This window comes from Loxodonta africana, chromosome 1, assembly GCF_030014295.1.
Source record: "Loxodonta africana isolate mLoxAfr1 chromosome 1, mLoxAfr1.hap2, whole genome shotgun sequence".
Taxonomy (NCBI): Eukaryota; Metazoa; Chordata; class Mammalia; order Proboscidea; family Elephantidae; genus Loxodonta; species Loxodonta africana.
In genome coordinates this window covers 85,024,997-85,044,038 of record NC_087342.1, presented here as the reverse complement: position 1 = coordinate 85,044,038, position 19,042 = coordinate 85,024,997, and the positions used below count along the sequence as shown (strand labels likewise).

The 19,042-nt window shown below is 44.3% G+C and overlaps 1 protein-coding gene and 1 pseudogene across 1 annotated transcript; both read left to right on the top strand.

Moving 5' to 3' along the window:
- Window positions 1–19,042, top strand: part of LOC135227245 (patr class I histocompatibility antigen, B-2 alpha chain-like) — a 49,239-nt pseudogene that overhangs the window by 14,691 nt on the left and 15,506 nt on the right.
- LOC135230798 (ribonuclease P protein subunit p21-like) lies at window positions 3,761–5,753 on the top strand. Its single transcript, XM_064282552.1, has 5 exons — window positions 3,761–3,817; window positions 3,892–3,992; window positions 4,083–4,165; window positions 4,974–5,099; window positions 5,217–5,753. Exons 1-5 carry the CDS (start codon window positions 3,761–3,763, stop codon window positions 5,339–5,341), a joined length of 492 nt encoding a protein of 163 aa, XP_064138622.1. The 3' UTR covers window positions 5,342–5,753.

The window sequence follows — 19,042 nt, the reverse complement described above, 5'->3', positions numbered from 1 at the left end:
ATGTGGAATGGGGGCAAATATGCAGACACCACCATGCCTTTTACCCCTTTGCACATCAAGGTGAAACCCAAGAGGGTGGGCATATTCCTACACTATGAAGCTGGCACAGCCTTTTTACAATGTTACTGACTGCTCCCATATCTACACCTTCACTAGTACTTTCACTGAGAAACTTTGGTCCCTGTTCTACCCAGGCATCTGGGCTGGTCAGAAGAATGCTGGGCCACTTACCATTAGGCCCCCTACAGATTGGATGTTACAGGTAGATTAAAAAAAAAAAATTGCCATCGAGTCAATCGTGACTCATGGTGATCCTATAGGACAGAGTAAAACTGCCCCACAGGATTTCCAAGGAGCACCTGGTGGATTTGAACTACCAACCTTTTGGTTAGTCGCCATAGCTTTTAACCACTATGCCACCAGGGTTTCCAACAGATAGATAGGGATGTGGAAATAATTGGGGTAAGAAAGAGTCAAGAGCTGTGGGCCTTCCTTCCTATACCCTTCAGGAACGTCCTCCTGTCTGCCTGGTTCCAGTCCTGATTTGCCTACGAGAAACACCTTGGTTTCTAGGCTGGTTTGCTTGGAGGCATGGGACTGAGCTGGGATGAGAGCACAACTGCATCCCTCTCTTAACTGTAGCGGTGAGTTGCCGGTTCCCAGGGAATTGCCTCCTCTGAAGTCCATCAAGTTTTCTATTGCACAAGGATGATTTGGGAAGGAAGGAGAGGCTTCTCCAGAAACAAAAAGTCCATAGGAGGGAATCTGTCTTCCTCAAGCTGGAGGAGGAAACAGAAACCCCAATACATCTTTCAGGGGCTTCTTTGGTCCAGAATAGTCTTGTTTCTTGAGGAAGATGGCAGAGGTCTGTGTACCTCTAGGGTTAATAAATATGAATGACAGTTGCTCTCATTATTCTGGAAGTGGGGGAGTACTTCTGGGGCAGAGATTGGGCATTAAGAAGGTCAGAAGAAGATTAGAGAGCGAGTTTCTTTGGTCTTCCATTCCCAGGCTAAGGTTACCATTATGAGTAGGATTGGCCAGAAGTAGGCACGTGCTCATGGAATCAGGGTGGAAGGAAAGAACAGAAGAACCTACTTCCCTGCAGAGCTGACTTATTGCCTGCCTCCATATAGTTGGTTGTCTCCAAGAAAGCTGATCACCTTGCTCCTCTCCAAAGACAAGACGGAAGAAGCCCTGCAGACACATGTACACTTTCACTGCTTTCCCGAAAGAACTGGTAAGAGAGAGGGTCAGGTATCAGAGGAAAGAGAAAGTGTCTCTGTCCAAAGCCCTGGCTTAAAGAAGGCTATTAAGTAGTTGCCCTCAAGGTGTCAGCCTTGTTACGTAGTTGAGGTATCCAAGCCAGAAAGGAAGAAAGGTAATGGAGTCTTTCTCATCCTGAGAATGGGTAGAAAAGATGGTATCTGTAGGGGAGGCCAGATAGGCAACTTCCTGTCATGTATGTGCACCTGGCCTGGAACTCATGTTCAGAAGAGCCAGCCTTTTGCTTGTTTGTTGCATTCCTTCATCCTTTGCCATTCTCCTTTTCGGAGAATGCAAATTATTTTACCATTAGGCCAAAATAAACCACTGCAGGGTACATAGGTTGTCAAATAAAGGTAACATGATGCATGCCAAACCAAACTAAAACAACTTGGATTATCTCTGCTTGGGTAATCAGGAGTTGACAGAAGATTGGGAAAAAAGACTGCAATTTATTGAGGGCATTTCAACTCCTCCTTCTACCTCAAAAGGACTTTGTCCAGACTCTTCTTCTCTTACCTTTGTGCCTTGACTGTGGTTATTTGTGGCAAGATGCTTCAGTTTGCTTGAAATAATACGGAGCGAAGGACCTACTGAACTGATCTGTGTTGTGTGGTAATTTGGCAATGGCATGTTGTTGATGTCTGTAAGAACCACTGGGGTATTAAAAATCCATGTTTCTGGGTCACACCCTCAGTGAATGATCAAGGTTTGGGGCGTGGGGGCTGGGCATCTGCATTTTAAACACAATCCTTCTGGCTGAGTCTGGGGATCCTTGTGAAACTCGTCCTGGAGGAGGTTTCAAACATTTCCCTTCTCTGTCTGAGCTGGAAAACCAGTTCCCTTCACCTGCATGGCAGAATCTTAAGGAAGAGAGGTTGCAACCTCTCCTGACCTACGTTGCCCTCTCCCTGTCTCAGGGTTCATTTCCATTCTGCCCCTTCCATCCTTCTGCTTCTGACCTCAAGAGCTTGCAGGCAGTAACTATGAAGAGGAGGTAAACGGGATGCCAAGCAGAACTAATGGGAAACAGAAGTCAGAAGTAGGGGTGTAAAGTGTATGTCTGTGTGGGGAGTGGGGTGTCATTTCACAGGTAGGGAATGCTATCGATAGGTCTCTGTGACCCAGTGTCTAAGACTAGGATTAGGGACCATTGACTCACCAAGTGAGGATCCCCTGCTATGTGTTCAGAACTGTCTAACAGGAAGTATGTTTCTTTGATAAGCAGACAGGAGTGGGACTAACCTGTGCTTTCCTGGGCCAGGAGCTCTCTTCTCTCCATCACTCTCATGGTCCTTCCCACTTTGACTCCCACTGGCACAAGTGGCTTTTTGAATGTATAGTCACTGTTCTTCTGATGTATAGTCACTGTTCTTCTGTCTGTAGATCTTCAGGCACCTGCCTTTGGCTTCAGGACTGTGGGTCTAGCTGGTTTTAATTGGCATAACCATCTCCCAAGCCTACCTGCATGGAGAGACAAGTCTTCTGTCCTGTAAATGTTTAGAAGTTTAAGATCTTCTGCTTTACCAGCCTTTCTAGTCTCTACTTGGTGTAACCGGTTTGGGATTTGAGGAAGACTTTGGAAGTATTGTAGAGAGAAACTCTCTGACTCTGCTAAAGTAAAAGTAAAGATATTTATTGAAAATTCAAACACAGTTGAAACTGTGGGAAAACACAAAGTGAAAGCAATTTCCCGAGTGTGCCCCCAAACTATTCAATCACAGGGGTTTAAAAAGGCAAAAAAACATAAACTTGAGGAGCTAGCTTAAACATTTCTGACCGGTTGACATATGGGTTAGTTAAAACAAGGTTACGGAAAAGTATAATGCGTTGTAAGGAAGTCGGAAAAAACATCTTTGAAGGGAGTTGAGGCACATCTTCTGACAGTCGTATTAACCACAAAAGACACATATTTCCTGGAACATCTGTGCGAGCCATAAGATCTTTATTACAACACTGACCTACTTGACAACGCTTGAACTAGTTAACAAACTTTCTGAGAACAGGAAAGAAGTAACTTCTATGAAATAGTCAAACTGACAAAATGGAGTTGGGACTATGTTTAGCCAGAAATCCTCAGCCAAGCCAAATGCCTTGAATTTTAGAATGCTCTTTATCAGAAAAAAAAACCCTTTGCCCAACAAGTCCATTCCGACTCATAGCGACCCTATAGGACAGTGCAGAACTGCCCCATCGGATTTTCAAGGAGCCGCTGGTGGATTCCAACTGCCGACCTTTCTGTTACCAGCCAACCTCTCTAACCACTGCAGCAACTCAGAGGGACCTTTGGACAGGTGGGATAGAATTTACAAACAAATGGATCTGAGAGACCACGAGGTGGGGCCAGACTACGCGCCTCGGAAGAGGGGCGCAAGGAAACGGCTCTCTGACCAGGGAACTACAGTTCCCAGGAGGCGTTGCGCGGACGCCCGGGACGGGGCGCGCCGAGAGGCGGAGCCTGCGGGCGCACGGGCGCGGGGCGGTCGCCGTGCGGATGGCGGGGCAGGTGAAGGACGGCGAGGCCTTCCAGAGGCTCAGCTTCCTGTACCAGGTGAGCCCGGGTCGGGGGCGCATCGGGAAGGGTACCCGGTGCGGCCGGCCCGGAGTGACTGTTCCGCTCCTCAGGCCGCCCACTGCGTCCTCGCGCAGAACCCTGAGAACCAGGCGCTAGCGAGGTTTTACTGCCACACGGAGAGGACCATTGCGAAGCGGCTCGTCCTGCGGCGGTGAGCGGGCGCGGAGCTGGCGGCGGGCGGGACCGGGGAAAACTGGGGAGCGAGCGCGGGCACCCGACCACCTTCCTCCTCTGCCCCCAGGGACCCATCGGTGAAGAGGACCCTCTGTCGTGGCTGCTCTTCCCTCCTCATCCCGGGCCTGACATGCACCCAGCGCCAGAGACGTGAGTGTTCCTTGCGAGGGGGATGATTGCGGAGCGGGGAGTAGGGGGAGGTCCAGCGACCACTTCCTCGCTTTAGTCGGGTGTCAGGCGTGAGGTTTGTAGGAGCCCGCTTTCTCCAGCGCCAGATTCCGTTACTGCTCCCACCTGGACAAACTAAACTTTGGGCTTGACTTTTATTCCCAGCCTGGGCAGTGGAGAAGTAATAATAGATGAGTAATAATAGATGTTATTTGGCGTCATGGAGTACTTGATTGTCATTACCGTTCATTCAGTAATTATTAGTTTTCTGAGATGTGTCAAGTATTATGCTAGATTTATTATTTTCATTAAAATTGCAGTGTGCTGGGACAGACCAATGAAAACAGTTGAAATAAAGTAGAAAAATGAAGTGGAGTGGAGTGCCGAGCTACTTATGCCAGGGGTGGTAAAGTTCATGTTAAGCAAAGGGAGTGGGAGGTGGACATTCTAGGCATGTGAGAGGACTCCAAACAAGGGAACTTGGGGTGCTGCAAGGAAATGAAAGTTTAGGAGGCTGAAGTTTGAGGGAGGCAGACACAAGACATGAAGCTGAAGAAGGAAACTGAGGCCAGATCTTGAAGAGTCCTGTCATAGACTTTGAACTTTATATTAAAAGGTATGAAGAAATTGACGGAGTTTATGCAGGGGCCTGACACCATCAAATTTGCATTTAAAGGAGGGAAAATAGAAAAAGAATTACTGAAAACAGTGGAGGCAAAACTGGGTGCAGGAAGTATTTTCTCCTGCTAAATCTGGGCACCCTTTTTCTTTTTTCCCACATCTACCCCAGGCCGCAAGGGACAGCGCTGGACAGTACAGACCTGCCTAACATGCCAGCGCAGCCAACGATTCCTCAATGATCCCAGGCATCTGCTTTGGGGAGACCGGCCTGAAGCCCAGCTGGGAAACCAGGCAGGTGAGAGGTGGTAGAGAAAAATGGGGGCTATCCCAGGAGGTAGGGACACATAGGTGGGCTCTGGGTGGTGGGAGAGGTACCACAGTCAACTCTAATTCTGCTTGCTTGTCTACCCAGATCCCAAACCACCACAGCCCCTGCCAAGCACAGCTCACCCCATTCCGGCCCACCTTCCTGAGGAGAAAGTAGAGCCTCGGCCCCAATCCTCAGTGATGGATTCATCCTATCTGCCAAAGAAATAAAGTTTCACCTTGTTTAATTCTGTTCTGTGGGGATTTCAGGTCTTCATTTCATTTTCCTCTGTTTCTGTCCGTATTTCTCTGTCACTGTGTAACTTTTCCTTTGTCCTTACCTTCCTTGTACTCCCACCATGTGGGGATGTCCCGACCTCTGTCAGCCATGGGGCCCCACTAAGCAGCTCCCGTTTCCAGGACCCCAGGTGCAGTGCTTCCTCAGTGCAGTGCCACGTTTGGACTTCAGTTTCTAGAGCTATCTGCAAGGTCTCAAGCCTTTTTAGGAGATTGCATCTTTAGATAGTCTTACCGAGTGAAGGGCTGGACAGACTGCTGATGCCACTGCTCTGTTTTTAAGTGAGGGTACAGATATGGGGGTACGAGGGGAGACAGTTCAGATCATCCAGTCCCACTTTTCCAATCTGAGTTTTCTTCTTTTAGGTTCTAGTGGGTGAAATGGTGTAAACTAAGTCAGAGAAGCTCACAGAAGGACACTGGCAGATATTGTACAAGGCTGCACCATGGGTAAACTCTCAAGAGTATCTGAAGAATCCTTCAACAACCACAATTGTTTTCTTTGATACCCCTCAAGAGCCTACTCAAGGACAGAATTCCCAGACTGACCACTTTGCTAGCTTCCAGTTAGTCAGTTAACCCCACACATGTACAAACATAACTGACTATTCCCAGTATGCAATTTTCTTTCTTCCCTTTCTCTTATAAATTCTGTGTTGCAGTGATCTGTTGCTGCATAAAAATCACTTCATAATGCTGCTTCAAACAACGGTTCATTATTTCCTCTGATTTTGTGGATTAGGAATTCTGACAGAGCTGGGCTGGTTGGTTCTGCTCATGTGGTATCAGCTGAGCCCCCACTCAGCTGCGTTTAGCTGCTGGCTGGTCTGGAATGCCCAAGAAGGCTCACTTACATGTCTGGCACCTCATCGTTTCTCCATGTGGCCTTGCCACATAGCTAGCTTTGGCATCCTCACAGCAAGACTGTCAGGGTGGTTAGACTTCTTACATGGCTCTGACTTCCACAGAAATCATTCCAAGAGAGCAAGCCCCAATGTGTAAATGCTTATCAAGCCTCTACATCATGCTTGCTAATGTCCCTTTGGCCACAGCAAGCCACATGGCTAAGCTGCACAAACGTTCATTGGTTCTCTGGGGACCACCAGTGTAACAGCCTGTCACATCTTGTTTTTGTCTTTGGCCTTGATTTTTGTCTTTGTCCTGAATCCTTCACAGTTGACTAAATTATTTGCGTGAAAGATAACTACTGTACGAGTAACTAAATGAGTTACTCTTTGACAACTTATGTTTGGAGACGGTGCTGCCTGGGCCAGCTATGGGAACCAATGGAAATGTGTAGCCTCAAAATATACCTCATGTGATCCTGGACCCTTTGTGTCCTCCACTCACCTTTCTTGGCTCCTCTGCTAAGACTCATTTCTGGTGATTGAGTTCTTTTGCACCTGTATGCTAAACCTGCATCTTGGTCAAGTTTGAGTGTGATTATAGTTGCACATAATTGAACATGTCCACAGTGGGACAGCAGTACTGAAACTGAGTTTTGATTTCATAGCTCCATCATTAAGGAATTCCTTTCGTATGGGATACCATGGGAATCAGGTCCCGTCGGAAGGCAGAAGAAACAAGAGTCTGGACTGTGGTTCACTTGTGAGTCTGTGTGGCTTGTTCATGCCTTTTATGTTTCCGTAAATATAGGTTCATCCAAATTTAAAGATCATAGCCCTCTTTCTCCTTCTGAAACTATCCTTTTTCATGTTTAGTTATTATGATGTAATAGTTGTCAGTATATGCAAAAATGGGTTTCTCGTATCCAAGAATGGGGAAAAAAAAACCCTAGTGTGTAAGAGTTTATTTTCTCAGTAATTTAGTAATTCAAAATCAGTGCCCTTTCAGTACCCTTTAAATAAAATTAAACAAAAGTGAGTGAAGAAACTTAGGTCATTGAACTGAATCAAGGAAAGAAGATCTTCCAGTTTCCACAGAAACCAAGACTCAATCATCCTCCAAACCTTAGGTGAGTTTAGCACTTTTCAAAACTGGTAAGAATCAATATCGTTGTCAGGAAGAAAGAGAGAGATACTGATTAATTGTATTGAGAGACTGTCCTAAATTCAAAATAAAATTTGAAAATTCGATTCCCAACAAAGGAAATAATGATTCTGGTTTTCTTTGCCTCACATATGTTTGTAAGTATCAAGTGAGGTAATGTTTTTTTTTTTTATGAGAAGGCACCTTGAAATTAGATATTATAGATTATTTTACTGGAGTATAAGTAATGATCATAATAATACTGAGAGTAATAATAAGTGGCAAAATATATTAGAAAAGACAGAGTTTGGTCATAAGGGAATCTGAGTTACTGTCCTTACAACAGGCATTTGTAAAATCAGGAAGTTTAACTATGTTCTTTTCCTATAGTTTCTTCCCACTCTGGAGACTAACAAAGTTAGGATATTTTGATAAATTCATTCAGAGATACTTTTTGAGCACCTACTCTGTAGCAGAGCATTGCTACAGGGTATTATCTGGGAGCGGGAGCTGTGCTGGCTAGGCCAGCATGAGTGGCACAGAGGGAGCAAGATGGAGAGTGGTAAATGTGGCCAGAGAGATCATAGGAGGCCAGGGGTCTTTAGACCATCATGAGGAATTTGATTTATTCAAGGGGGGGCCATTGGAAGTTTTTAGGAAGCAGTGACATGATGTGATGTAAAAGGATCACTCTGACTTTTTTAAGACTAGACTAGGAGAGCAATAGTGGAAGAAAGGAAACCAGTTAGGAGGCTGTTCTCATCACCTGGGTGAGAGATGATAGTGGCTTGGACTAGGATGTTAACAGTGAAAATGGAGAGATTTTCAGACTTTTTATATAGTTTAAAGGGATAACGCATAGATTTCCTAATGGACTAGCAGTGAAATTTGAGGAAAAAGGTAGGATACACAGAGTTCCACAGAACTAAAGTTTAGGGGGTCTTGGTATACCCAACTAAACCCACTGCCGTTGAATCGATTCTGACTCGTAGCAACCCCAGAGGATTTCCAAGGCTGTAAATCTCTTAGGAAGCTGACTGCATCATATTTCTCCTGCAGAGCCACTGGTGGTTTTGAAACGCCAACCTTTTGGTTAGCAATCACTCACTTTAACCACTGAACCACCAGGGCTCCTTGAGGGTGTATTTTGAACAGAAAGAATATTTTATGACTTCCTATTTGACCAGAGTATTAAGAGAATCCAGTGAATCTCCAGTCTGATGTGGAGATTGGGGGTGGAAGCTGGGTTTTCAGTTCAATGCATTCAACCCCAGGGCTTGCAGAAATTATATACTAGTGGCTGTTAAATTGATTCTGACTCATGGCAACCCCACATGAGTCAGAGTAGAACTGTGGCCCGTAGTGTTTTCTGAGGCACCTCTGGGTGAAACCGAACCTCCAACCTTTTGTTTAGCAGTTGAGTGTGTTAACCATTTGCACCATCCAAGGTCTTCTGCAGAAATTATACTGTGAAATTATTTAGAATTCCAAAATTTTCTAAGGCTCTAAGAATTTTTTCTCTGTAATGATAATGGCATAAGGTTCTTAGCATGTATCCTGTCATTATAAATATAAAGACTCAGAGGTTATATGATATACCCAAGTTTACTGCAAAGCCAGAACTTGAACCCAAGCTTTCTCTAAGGAATATTCTTTCTGAGTTCACATTGGCTCAAAAGAATGTGAGACCCTCTAGAGAAGCAAAACCAGTGAAGTGTATAAATATATGTAGAGAGAGATTAATATCAAGGAGATGACTCACATGGTTGTAGAGGCTGAAATGTCCTAAGTCCGTGGATCAGGATAGCTGTAGCCACAGGAGCCTGGGAACCCAAGATTGGCAGGGCAGAGACCAGGGCTCTTGCTTACAGGGTGTGAAGATTGACAGATCCCAAGCTCAGCAGGCAAGACTGCAGCTAGGTCAAGTCCGAAGAACCAGAGGTCAGATGAACAGGAGCCAGATGCAGATCCCAGAATGAGCAAAAGCCCCTGAGCCTTGCCAGAATGTCTTATATTCGGATGCAGACCGCAAGCCCAAGGAAACTCCCTTTCAACTGACTGGCTACTCACAGCAGATCCCATCTGGGGGTGATCACATATCAAATCTCAACAGGAAAGTGATCACAACATATGACTACCAAAACACTGAGAATCACGGCCCAGCCAAGTTGACACGTGGTTTTTAGAGGCCGTAATGTCCCAAGTCCACCGGGCAAGAAAAAGGATTCTCCTGTTTCACATAGCCACAGGGGCTGGCAAACCCAAGATCAGCAGGCCAGAAAGCAGAGCTGTTACAGACTTCTGCTGATTGACGTAGCTGCAGGGGGTGGTGAATCCAAGATCGGCAGGCCAAAGTTCAGGGCTGTAGCAGGCTGTGAAGATTGACTAATCTCAAGATGGGCAATCAAACTGCTACCTCATGTCCCAAGAACCAGAGGTCAGATGAACAGGAGCCAGCTGCAGAATCTAGAACAAGCAAAAACCCTGGCAAGGCAAGTAGAAAGAAACTAGGCGGTGGAGGGCAGAGGGCAGAGCGATAAAGACTGATGGGACTGGTGAGCTGCCACAGGCCCCGCCACCGATGGTACCACAGCAGATCACGTCATCAGGTGATCACATCAAATTTCGACAGAGAAGTATCACATTATACAACTGCCAAAACCCTGAGACTCATAACCCAGCAAAGTTGACACACAATCTTAACCATCACAGTAGTCATGTTGGAATTGGGTTGCTGTAGTTTTCCATTGACTTTAGTCACATGACATGGTAATACTAAGAGACACCCTAAGAGATCTCCTGCATTCCAGACATACCCCTCATTACCTCCATTATGCAATATCAATCTGACTTCCTCTTAGTAATCAGTATCAATCACACCAGCCAGTATAGTAACTCCTTGCTTTGCCTGTTGATCCAGAAGCACAAGGAGCCCAAAATGGCCAAGTGGCATTCTCACCTTCTAGTTCAGTGGAATTAGTGATGCGTCACCAGGTGGGAACATTCCTCCATTTGGAACTAAGACCTCTAGACCTGCAGAGCATAAGGTCGCAGGGACAGGAAGCAAAAATCTTGCAAGTGGGTCACTAGAGGTAGTAGTGAATGCTGCCACTCCTATTTCCGTACCTTGATTCCTGGACCCATGGATCCTGTCTATGCAGGAAAGAGCACCATATAGTGCATGCTGGTTTAGAGTATATACAGCCTCCTGGAGAACATTGCTTCAGCCCTGCAAGGCATTGTCACCTAGCTGGTGCCATAATTGTGTCTTTAGAAGGCTCTTCCATTGTTCTATCAAGCCAGGTGCTTCAGGATGATGCAGAACGTGGTAAGACCACTGAATTCCATGAGCATGGGCCCATTGTCCCACTTCATTTGCTGTGAAGTGACCCCTCCCCCTTGATTCAAGGCAGTGCCGTGTGGGATACCATGACAGTGGATAAGGCATTCTCTAAGTCAACGGGCAGTAGTTTTGGCAGAAGAATTGCATGCATGGAAGGCAAGTCTGTGTCCAGAGTAAGTGTCTATTCCAGTAAGAACAAAATGCTGCTGTTTCAATGATGGAAGTGGTCCAATGTAATCAACTTGCCGCTGGGCTGCTGGCTGATCAACTTGAGGGATGGTGCCATATCAGGGACTCAATGTTAGTCTCTGCTGCTGGCGGATTGGGCACTCAGCAGAGTCTGTAGCCAAGTTGATCTTGGTGAGTGGAATTCCATGTTGCCAAGGCCATGCATAACCTCAATCCCTGCCACCATGGCCACTTTGTTCATAAGCCCATTGAGCAAAGATGGGAATAGCTGGGTAAGAGGATGCATGGTTTCCACATAATGCGTCATCCTGTCCACTTGGTTGTTGAAATCATCTTCTGCTGAGGTCACCCTTTGGTGAGTATTCACATGAAACACAAATAGCTTCATTTCTTTGGCTCATTCAGAGAGGCTTATCCACATACCTCCTCCACATACGTCCTTGTTTCCTATTTTCCAATCATGTTTCTTCCAAGTCCCTAACGATCCAGCCAAACCATTGGGCACAGTCCATGAATCAGTATACGGTTGCACATCCGGCCATTTCTTCTTCCAACAAAGTGAGAAGCCAGGTGCATTGCTTGATGTTCTGCCCATTGGAAGGATTTCCCTTCACGACTGTCCTTCAGGGAGGCCCCAGAAAGGGGCTGTAGAGTTGCTATTGTATACTTTTGAGTAGTGCCTGCATATCGCTCAGAACCATCTGTAAAACAGGCGTAAGTTTCCTCTTAGTCGACTGATCATAAGGAACTCCCCATGGGGCCATAGGTGCAGACTGGGAGATGGAAGATAATGTGACAGAAGTGGAGACTATGGGCATTTAGGCCGCTTCCTCATGCAACATACTTGTGCCTTCAGATCCTGCTAGGGCCTGATCTCCATTTAATGATGGAGTGCTGCTGTGCATGTCCAACTTTATGACTCTGTTTCTGACAACACCCAGTTCATGATGGGCAGCTCAGGCCACTTGGTGACTTAGTGGCCCACAGTTAAGCATTCAGTCACTCCTAAGGCCCAGTAACAAGCCAAAAGCTGTTTCTCAAAAGGAGAGTAGTTATCTGCAGAGGATGGTAGGGCTTTGCTCTAAAATCCTCAGGGTCTCTGTTGTGATTCATGAATAAGGGCCTGCCAAAGACTCCAAACAGCATCTGTATCTGCCACTGACACTTCAAGCACCATTGGATCAGCAAGATCATATGACCCAGGTGACAGAGTGGCTTGCATGGCACCCTGAACCTGTTGCAGAGCTTTCTCTTATTCTGGGACTCACTCAAAGCTTGCAGCTTTTCAAGTCACTTGATAAATAGGCTGGAGTAGCACACACAAAAAGGAATATGTTCCCTTAAAATCCAAAGAGGCCCACTAGGTGTTGCGCTCCTTTTTAGTTGTGGGAGGAGCCAGATGCAATAATTTATCCTTCACTTTAGAAGGAATAGCTCAACATGCCACACACCACTGGATCTGTAGAAATTTCACTGAGATGAAATATTTTACCAATAAGTCCAATCATCTAAATATGTTACCAATAAATCCAGAGTCATTGCCACTGCTTCTTTACTAGGTCCAATCAGTATAACGTTATCAATATAATGGACCAGGGTGACATCTTGTGGCAGAGAAAGGCGATCAAGGTCGTCGTGGACTAAGTTATAACATCAGGCTGGAGAGTTGACGTAGCTCTGAGGTAAGCAACTGAAGGTGCATTGCTGGCCTTGCCAGCTGAAGGCAAACTGCTTCTGATGGTCCTTTGAAACAGGTGTGGAGAAAAAGACATTAGCCAGATTGATAGCTATATACCAGATACCGGGAGATGTATTAATTTGCTAAATCAATGAAACTACACCTGGAACAGCAGCTGCAATTGGAGTCACCACCTGGTTAAGTTTTAGAGAATCTACTGTGATTCTCCAAGATCCATCTGTATTTTGCACAGACTAATAGACAAGTTGAATGGGGATGTGGTGGGAATCATCACCCCTGCATCTTTCAAGTCATAGATGGCAGCAGTAATCTCTGCAATTCCTCCAGGAATGTGGTAGTGCTTTTGGTTTACTATTTTCCTAATTAGGGGCAATTCTAATGGCTTCCAATTGGCTTTTCATACCATAATAGCCCTTTCTACATTTTTCAGGGATCCAATGTGGGGGTTCTGCCAGTTGCTGAGTATATCTATTCCAATTATGCGTTCCTGAACTGGAGAAATCACTACAGGATGAGTTCGGGGGTACACTGGACCTTCTGCAAGACTGACATGAACTAAGACTCCATTAATAACCTGACCTCCATATCCCCCCAGTCTGACTGGTGGGCCCAGTGACATTTTGGGTCTCCCAGAATTAGTGTCAGGTCAGGCCCAGTATCCAGTAATCCCTGAAAAATCTGATTATTTCCTTTTCCCCAGTGAATAGTCACTCTTATAAAAGGCCATAGATCCGTTTGGGGAAGGCTGTGAGAAAGATTAACAGTATAAATTTTTGGCAGTGTAGTGGGCTTCTTCCTCAAGAGGGCATGGCCTCCCCTTCATTCAGGGGGTTTTGGGTCTTTAAACTCGTTCAAGTCTGGGACTGTGACTTTCTGTTCTGGCAATTTGAGTAAGACTCCTATTCAGTTGACCTAGAATTTAACCACTTGTACAGATCAAGTAAATATTTAGTAGATTTCCTATCTATTTTGCTCCTAGGGACACCATGACTAAATAGCCAATGCCATAAGTTTATATGAGTCTGACGAATCTGATTACTGCTTTAATTCTGTCCATTATGCTAACCACACCTACCTTGGCTTTTTCAATTGAGTGCAGCCTCTTGGCCTCTTTACTAGGGGGTCCTATTAGTCCCATTGTAGTTAGGAGTCTTAATTCAGTTAGGGCAGTTCCCACTGTCAAATCTGGCTTACATAAAGTAGCAATCACAGCAGTCTTCAAGATTCTGGGGCTCCCTTCACAAATTTGTTCTTCACAGTTACGGTAAAATGTTTATCCTCTGAGCACTCCATGTGTGGGACTGTAGGCCTAACCTGATAAATCCACTCTAGCATGCCAATTTCCCTAAGCCCTTGCCTAACTTCTTTTACAGCATACCAAGGCAGGTCTAGTACTTCAGCTTGATTTAGCATAGGCCATTGCATAATCCATGCCTCGGCAACCTAGCCAGGTAAACTATGAGATCCTTTCCTAACTTCTAGAGCTGAAACCTTGAATAAAGAATCTGCACTTAGCGAACCCATGTCAATAAACTCAGACTGATTCATCTTTATCTTCTTTGCACCGTTATCCCACACCCTTAATAGTCATTCCCATACATAGTCCCCAGGTTTCTGTACATATTAGAAAAGTCAAGCTGTTCTTTTGGAGTGTAGCATACCTCCTCCTGGGTCATAATTTGTACTTCACCTTTTGGGGCTTGCTGGGATTTAAGTATAGGTATAGGTCTTTCTAGAAGACAAAATTGGGACTGGAGTAATGTTTTGAGACCATTCAGCATTACCTTGTAAAGCATCTGCCTCAGGCAATGTCCTAGGCAATGACTCAGACAAAGGTACTTAATGTGCAGCTAGGTTAAGCTCATTAGATGGGAGTGGAGGGCCTAATGATTTTACTGGGAGGGTGGTTTAGCAGACTAACATGGCATAATCTCTTCAGATGGAAATGAGAGGGCTGGTTCTGTTTGCAGGAGTGATTCAATGAAATTTAGGGTCTTAGTGTCTCTAGCTTCCTGATTATCTGCCTATATGTCCCCACCCCAAGTTTTGGCATTCCATTTCTTCCCAATCAGTGCCCTCACTTTAACTTCAGACACCTCTTGAGTTTTCCAATTGAGTTGGCATTGTAATTCAGCCACTCTTACAATAAGACTCTGGGTTTCATTTTCAGCAATATCAGCTCTGTACAAGAAACAAGGTTTTTTCCCAAGGCACAAGTGGAAACTTTGAGGTCGTCTGTGTGGCACTTGAGCTTTGACTCTGAAGCCCCGAGCTCATCTCTTTCTTTCATCAGTTTGTCTAGTGAAAGTAGGACCAACAACCAGCTTCCTTATACTTCTAATTCCGACAAAATTGTAGAAAAGTATTACACATGCAGCCACCCAGATTCTCATCTTTTAGCAATAGCTGACTCAGTGTTATTTTGCATATTTGTATTGTTACTTCATGGCATGGATTAGCAATGCCCACTTTACTACAAGAGGCAGGATCATCAACATCTTTAAGACTAACTAGGCTTGAGAACCAATTTAGAAAACTCATCCTTACAATTTTGTTTCTCTAGAACCACTCTTAGGCTGGGTTCTCTAGAGAAGCAAAACCAGTAAAGCATGTAAATATATATAGATTTATATCAAGGACATGGCTTGCATGGTTGTAGAGGCTGAAATGTTCCAAGTCCATGAGTCAGGATAGAGGCTTCTCCTGATTCACATAGCCACGGGGGCTGGTGAATTCAAGATCTGTAGGTTAGAGAGCAGGGCTCTCACTGACAAACTGTGAAGATGGACCGATCCCAAGAACAGCAGGCAAGACAGCAGGTAAACTGCTAGTTCAAGTTCCAAGAACCAGAGGTCAGATAAATAAGAGCCAGCTGCAGGATTCAGAGCAAGCAAAAGCCCACAAGCCTTGCTGAATATTCACTTATATTTGATGCAAGCCACAGGCCTAAGAAAACTCCCTTTCAGCTGATTGGCTACTCACAGCAGATCCCATCATGGAGGTGGTCACATTGTATCAAATCTCATCATGGAAGTGATCACATCACAGGACTGCCAAACTACATCATAACTACCAAACCACTGAGAATCATGGCCCAGCCAAGTTGACACACAGCCTTAACTATCACACTCTTCTATATCTAAATACATACCACATTATTGAGGTGATCAATATTATTAACCTGTTCTTGGTATTTCCTTTCTCCATTCTCAGGCAATCATAAATGCTTATATTGGGTGTTTTCGTCTCATCGTAGCTTTTTTTTAATGAGACTATTCTATTCATTGTGCCCTGCTATTTGCTATGTTTTATTTATTAAAAAATCATATATATCCTGCCAGTTTCATAGAAAAATTTTTAATATTGCTTTATAGTACAATTGCAACTACTCCCCTAGTAATAAATATTTAAGTTATTTCCATTATTTTCCTCTACAGTTAACACCCATTGCATATCTTTACACATGTATCCTTATGCGAACTTCCCAGAGACTTCCATTTCCACATGGCAGTAGACCTTGCTAGTTGAACTGATGATCTTACTGATTAGCTAAACTGACAATCCCATTGCTGCTGTGAATGATTTTTAAAGTCTTAGCTACACTTGGAACTCAGATTCTACAGGTCCAGCCACACTTAATATTTTCCTTATCTCTGAGTTTTTCTGCCTCTAAGCTTCTCTATCCCTGAAATCACCCCATACTTCAGCCCAAGAAGTGTTCTTGTCTTATAGTCCTCGTTCTACCACTAGCTAGCTATGTTACCTGGAGAGGATAAGTAAGGGACTTCTTTGTGCACCACACACAAATCTCTAGCTTAGGCAGGTTCAGTTGAAACATGCTTGTCGTTAGTTTTTCCAGCCACTGTGCACACCATCAGAGCTTTCTTCATGTCTCAGCCCTAGTCAAAGTCTTAAATGCTGCTGCTCAGGTAGGGTAAATTCCAAGCCTTTCAACCTGGGCTCCTCACATCGTACAACAACAACAAATGTTTCATATACATAGTGCTTCTGCCAGGCCAGTCCAGGCTTGTCTCCTCACCATCCTCTGCTCATACCATAATTCTCACTGTTTCTGCATCTGTGCTCATTCTGACCCTCTTATCAATTCTGAGTAGTCAGTGGTGACCTCTGGTTTCAAACATAATGGCCTTTCCTCCATCTTCATTCTCCTCAAACTCTCTATGCCATTCTAAACAGTACAATCCTCCTTCTTCAAGTGCCTACTTTGACCTGAATGATATTGCACTCCAGCCTCTAGAGTCCAGATTCATGACAAATCCCATGAAGAGTCTTGTATAAATACTGGGTCCCTCCCAGACATAATCAATCAAATCTCTGAAAGTAGAGAACTGAGATCTTTTCAAAACTCATAGAGGAACATGAAGCACCTAGTCAATGGATCTGGGTTTACTGTCCACCATACCACTGAAGTATTGCTAATTTCTGGTTCCCTCATTCCTTCTTGTCCTCGGTTGGTTAACCTTTGAGTTATCTTTCTCCTCTCCCTCTCCTACTATGACAAGCCAGACTCCACATTTTGTCAGCTTCCCATCCCTTTCTCTAAATTCCCAACCCCACTGGTCCTCCCACCCATTACAGACCTTTTATCACTTCCTCCAAGTGATAAAGAAGCTTGAGTATTTATTCTCCTCCTTTCCACTTCCTTCCATCTCTTTCAAACTTTGACCTTTATATATACATTTGTTTGACACTTGTTGACAGCCTACTAATTGGAGCAACTACATTAGGTGCCATGCATTTTATCTCTTAAAGCACTGCCTTCCATGTCCTTATCTAAATTTAAAAAAAAAGTCTAGCTTGGGGTACCCAGACCCAGTTTGGGGTATACGTGATAAAATAAAGTTTTTAAATTCTGACATAAAGGTAATCTACAACACTGTCCCAGTCTTTCTTGCAGTGCAGTCAGTTAATTTCTAAGATCTGAAGATACAGTCAATCTGATTTTTTTCCATATTTTTTACCTGGAGGGAAAAAGGGCTCTTGGAAGATCAGAGGATCTTTATTTCAGGAGCTCACAACTCTAACCTTGGGAAATTTATTTAACATTTTTGGGCCTTGATTTTTTATTGAAAAAAGGAAGATAATAAATTCTTTTCTGACAGCCTTACAGGGTTGTGGTAAGGTCAAATGAGTTAATGTATGTGAAACCATCATGGAAATTACGTATATCGAATATTTGTTGTTGTTAGGTGCCAGTGAGCTGATTCCAACTCATAGCGGCCCCATGTGACAGAGTAGAATTGTCCCATAGGGTTTTCTATGCTGTAATATTTACAGAAACAGATCACCAGGTCTTTCTCCCATGCAGTAACTGAGAGGGTTCTAGCTGACAGGTGGGTTCAAACTGCAGGGTGGGTTTGAACTGTGGATGTTTAGGCAAACAGCCAAGCACTTAACTGTTGTGCCACCTGGGCTTCTTTTATATCAAATTTGTTGTTGTTGTGTGCCATTGAGTCAATTTCAACTCATAGCAACCCTATGTGACAGAATGTAAACTGGACCAATAAGCAACATCATGATAAATGGAGAAAATATTGAAGTTGTCGAGGTTTTCATTTTATTTGGATCCTCAAGCAAGCCCATGGAAGCAGCAGTCAAAAAAATTAAACGACCCATTGCATTGGGCAAATCTGCTGTAAAAGATCTCTTTAAAGTGTTAAAAACCAAAGATACCACTTTAATGACTGAGATGTGACTGACCCAAGCCAGGGTGTTTTCAGTCACCTCCTATGCATGTGAAAGCTGGACAATGAATAAGAAAGACTGAAGAAGAATTGATGCCTTTGAATTATGGTATTGGCAAAGAATATTGAATATACTGTGGACTGCCAGAAGAATGAACAAATTTGTCTTGGAAGAAGTACAGCCAGAGCAAAGACTTCAAAGCAAAGACTTTGAAGCAAAGACTTAGTCTCACCTATTTGGACATGTTATCAGGAGGGACCAATCCTGGAGAAGGACACCATGCTTGGTAAAGTAGAGGGTCAATGAGAAAGATGAAGACTTTCAACGAGGTGGATTGACACAGTAGCTGCCACAACGGGCTCAGGAATAACAACGATTGTGAGGATGGCGCAGGACCTGTCAGTGTATCGTTCTGTTGTACATAGGTGTCCTGGATTGAATTGTGTCCCCAAAAAATATGTGTATCAATTTGGCTAGGCCATGATTCCCAGTATTGTGTGATTGTCCACCATTTTGTCATCTGATGTGATTTTCCTATGTGTTGTAAATCCTGCCTCTATGATGTTCATGAGGAGGGATAGGTGGCAGTTATGTTAAAGAGCCAGGACTCAATCTACATGATCGGATTGTGTCTTGAGCCAATTCTTTTGAAATATAAAAGAGAGAAGCAAGCAGAGAGACAGAGACAGGGGGAACTTATACTACCAAA

What these genes read in the sequence shown, in the direction of transcription:
- LOC135230798 (XM_064282552.1), top strand. Translation starts at nt 3,761, where the DNA reads ATGGCGGGGCAGGTGAAGGACGGCGAGGCCTTCCAGAGGCTCAGCTTC. An exon ending in GGCTCAGCTTCCTGTACCAG is followed by an intron (nt 3,818 to 3,891) that starts GTGAGCCCGGGT and finishes TCCGCTCCTCAG; the next exon opens with GCCGCCCACTGCGTCCTCGC. An exon ending in ATGCACCCAGCGCCAGAGAC is followed by an intron (nt 4,166 to 4,973) that starts GTGAGTGTTCCT and finishes CATCTACCCCAG; the next exon opens with GCCGCAAGGGACAGCGCTGG.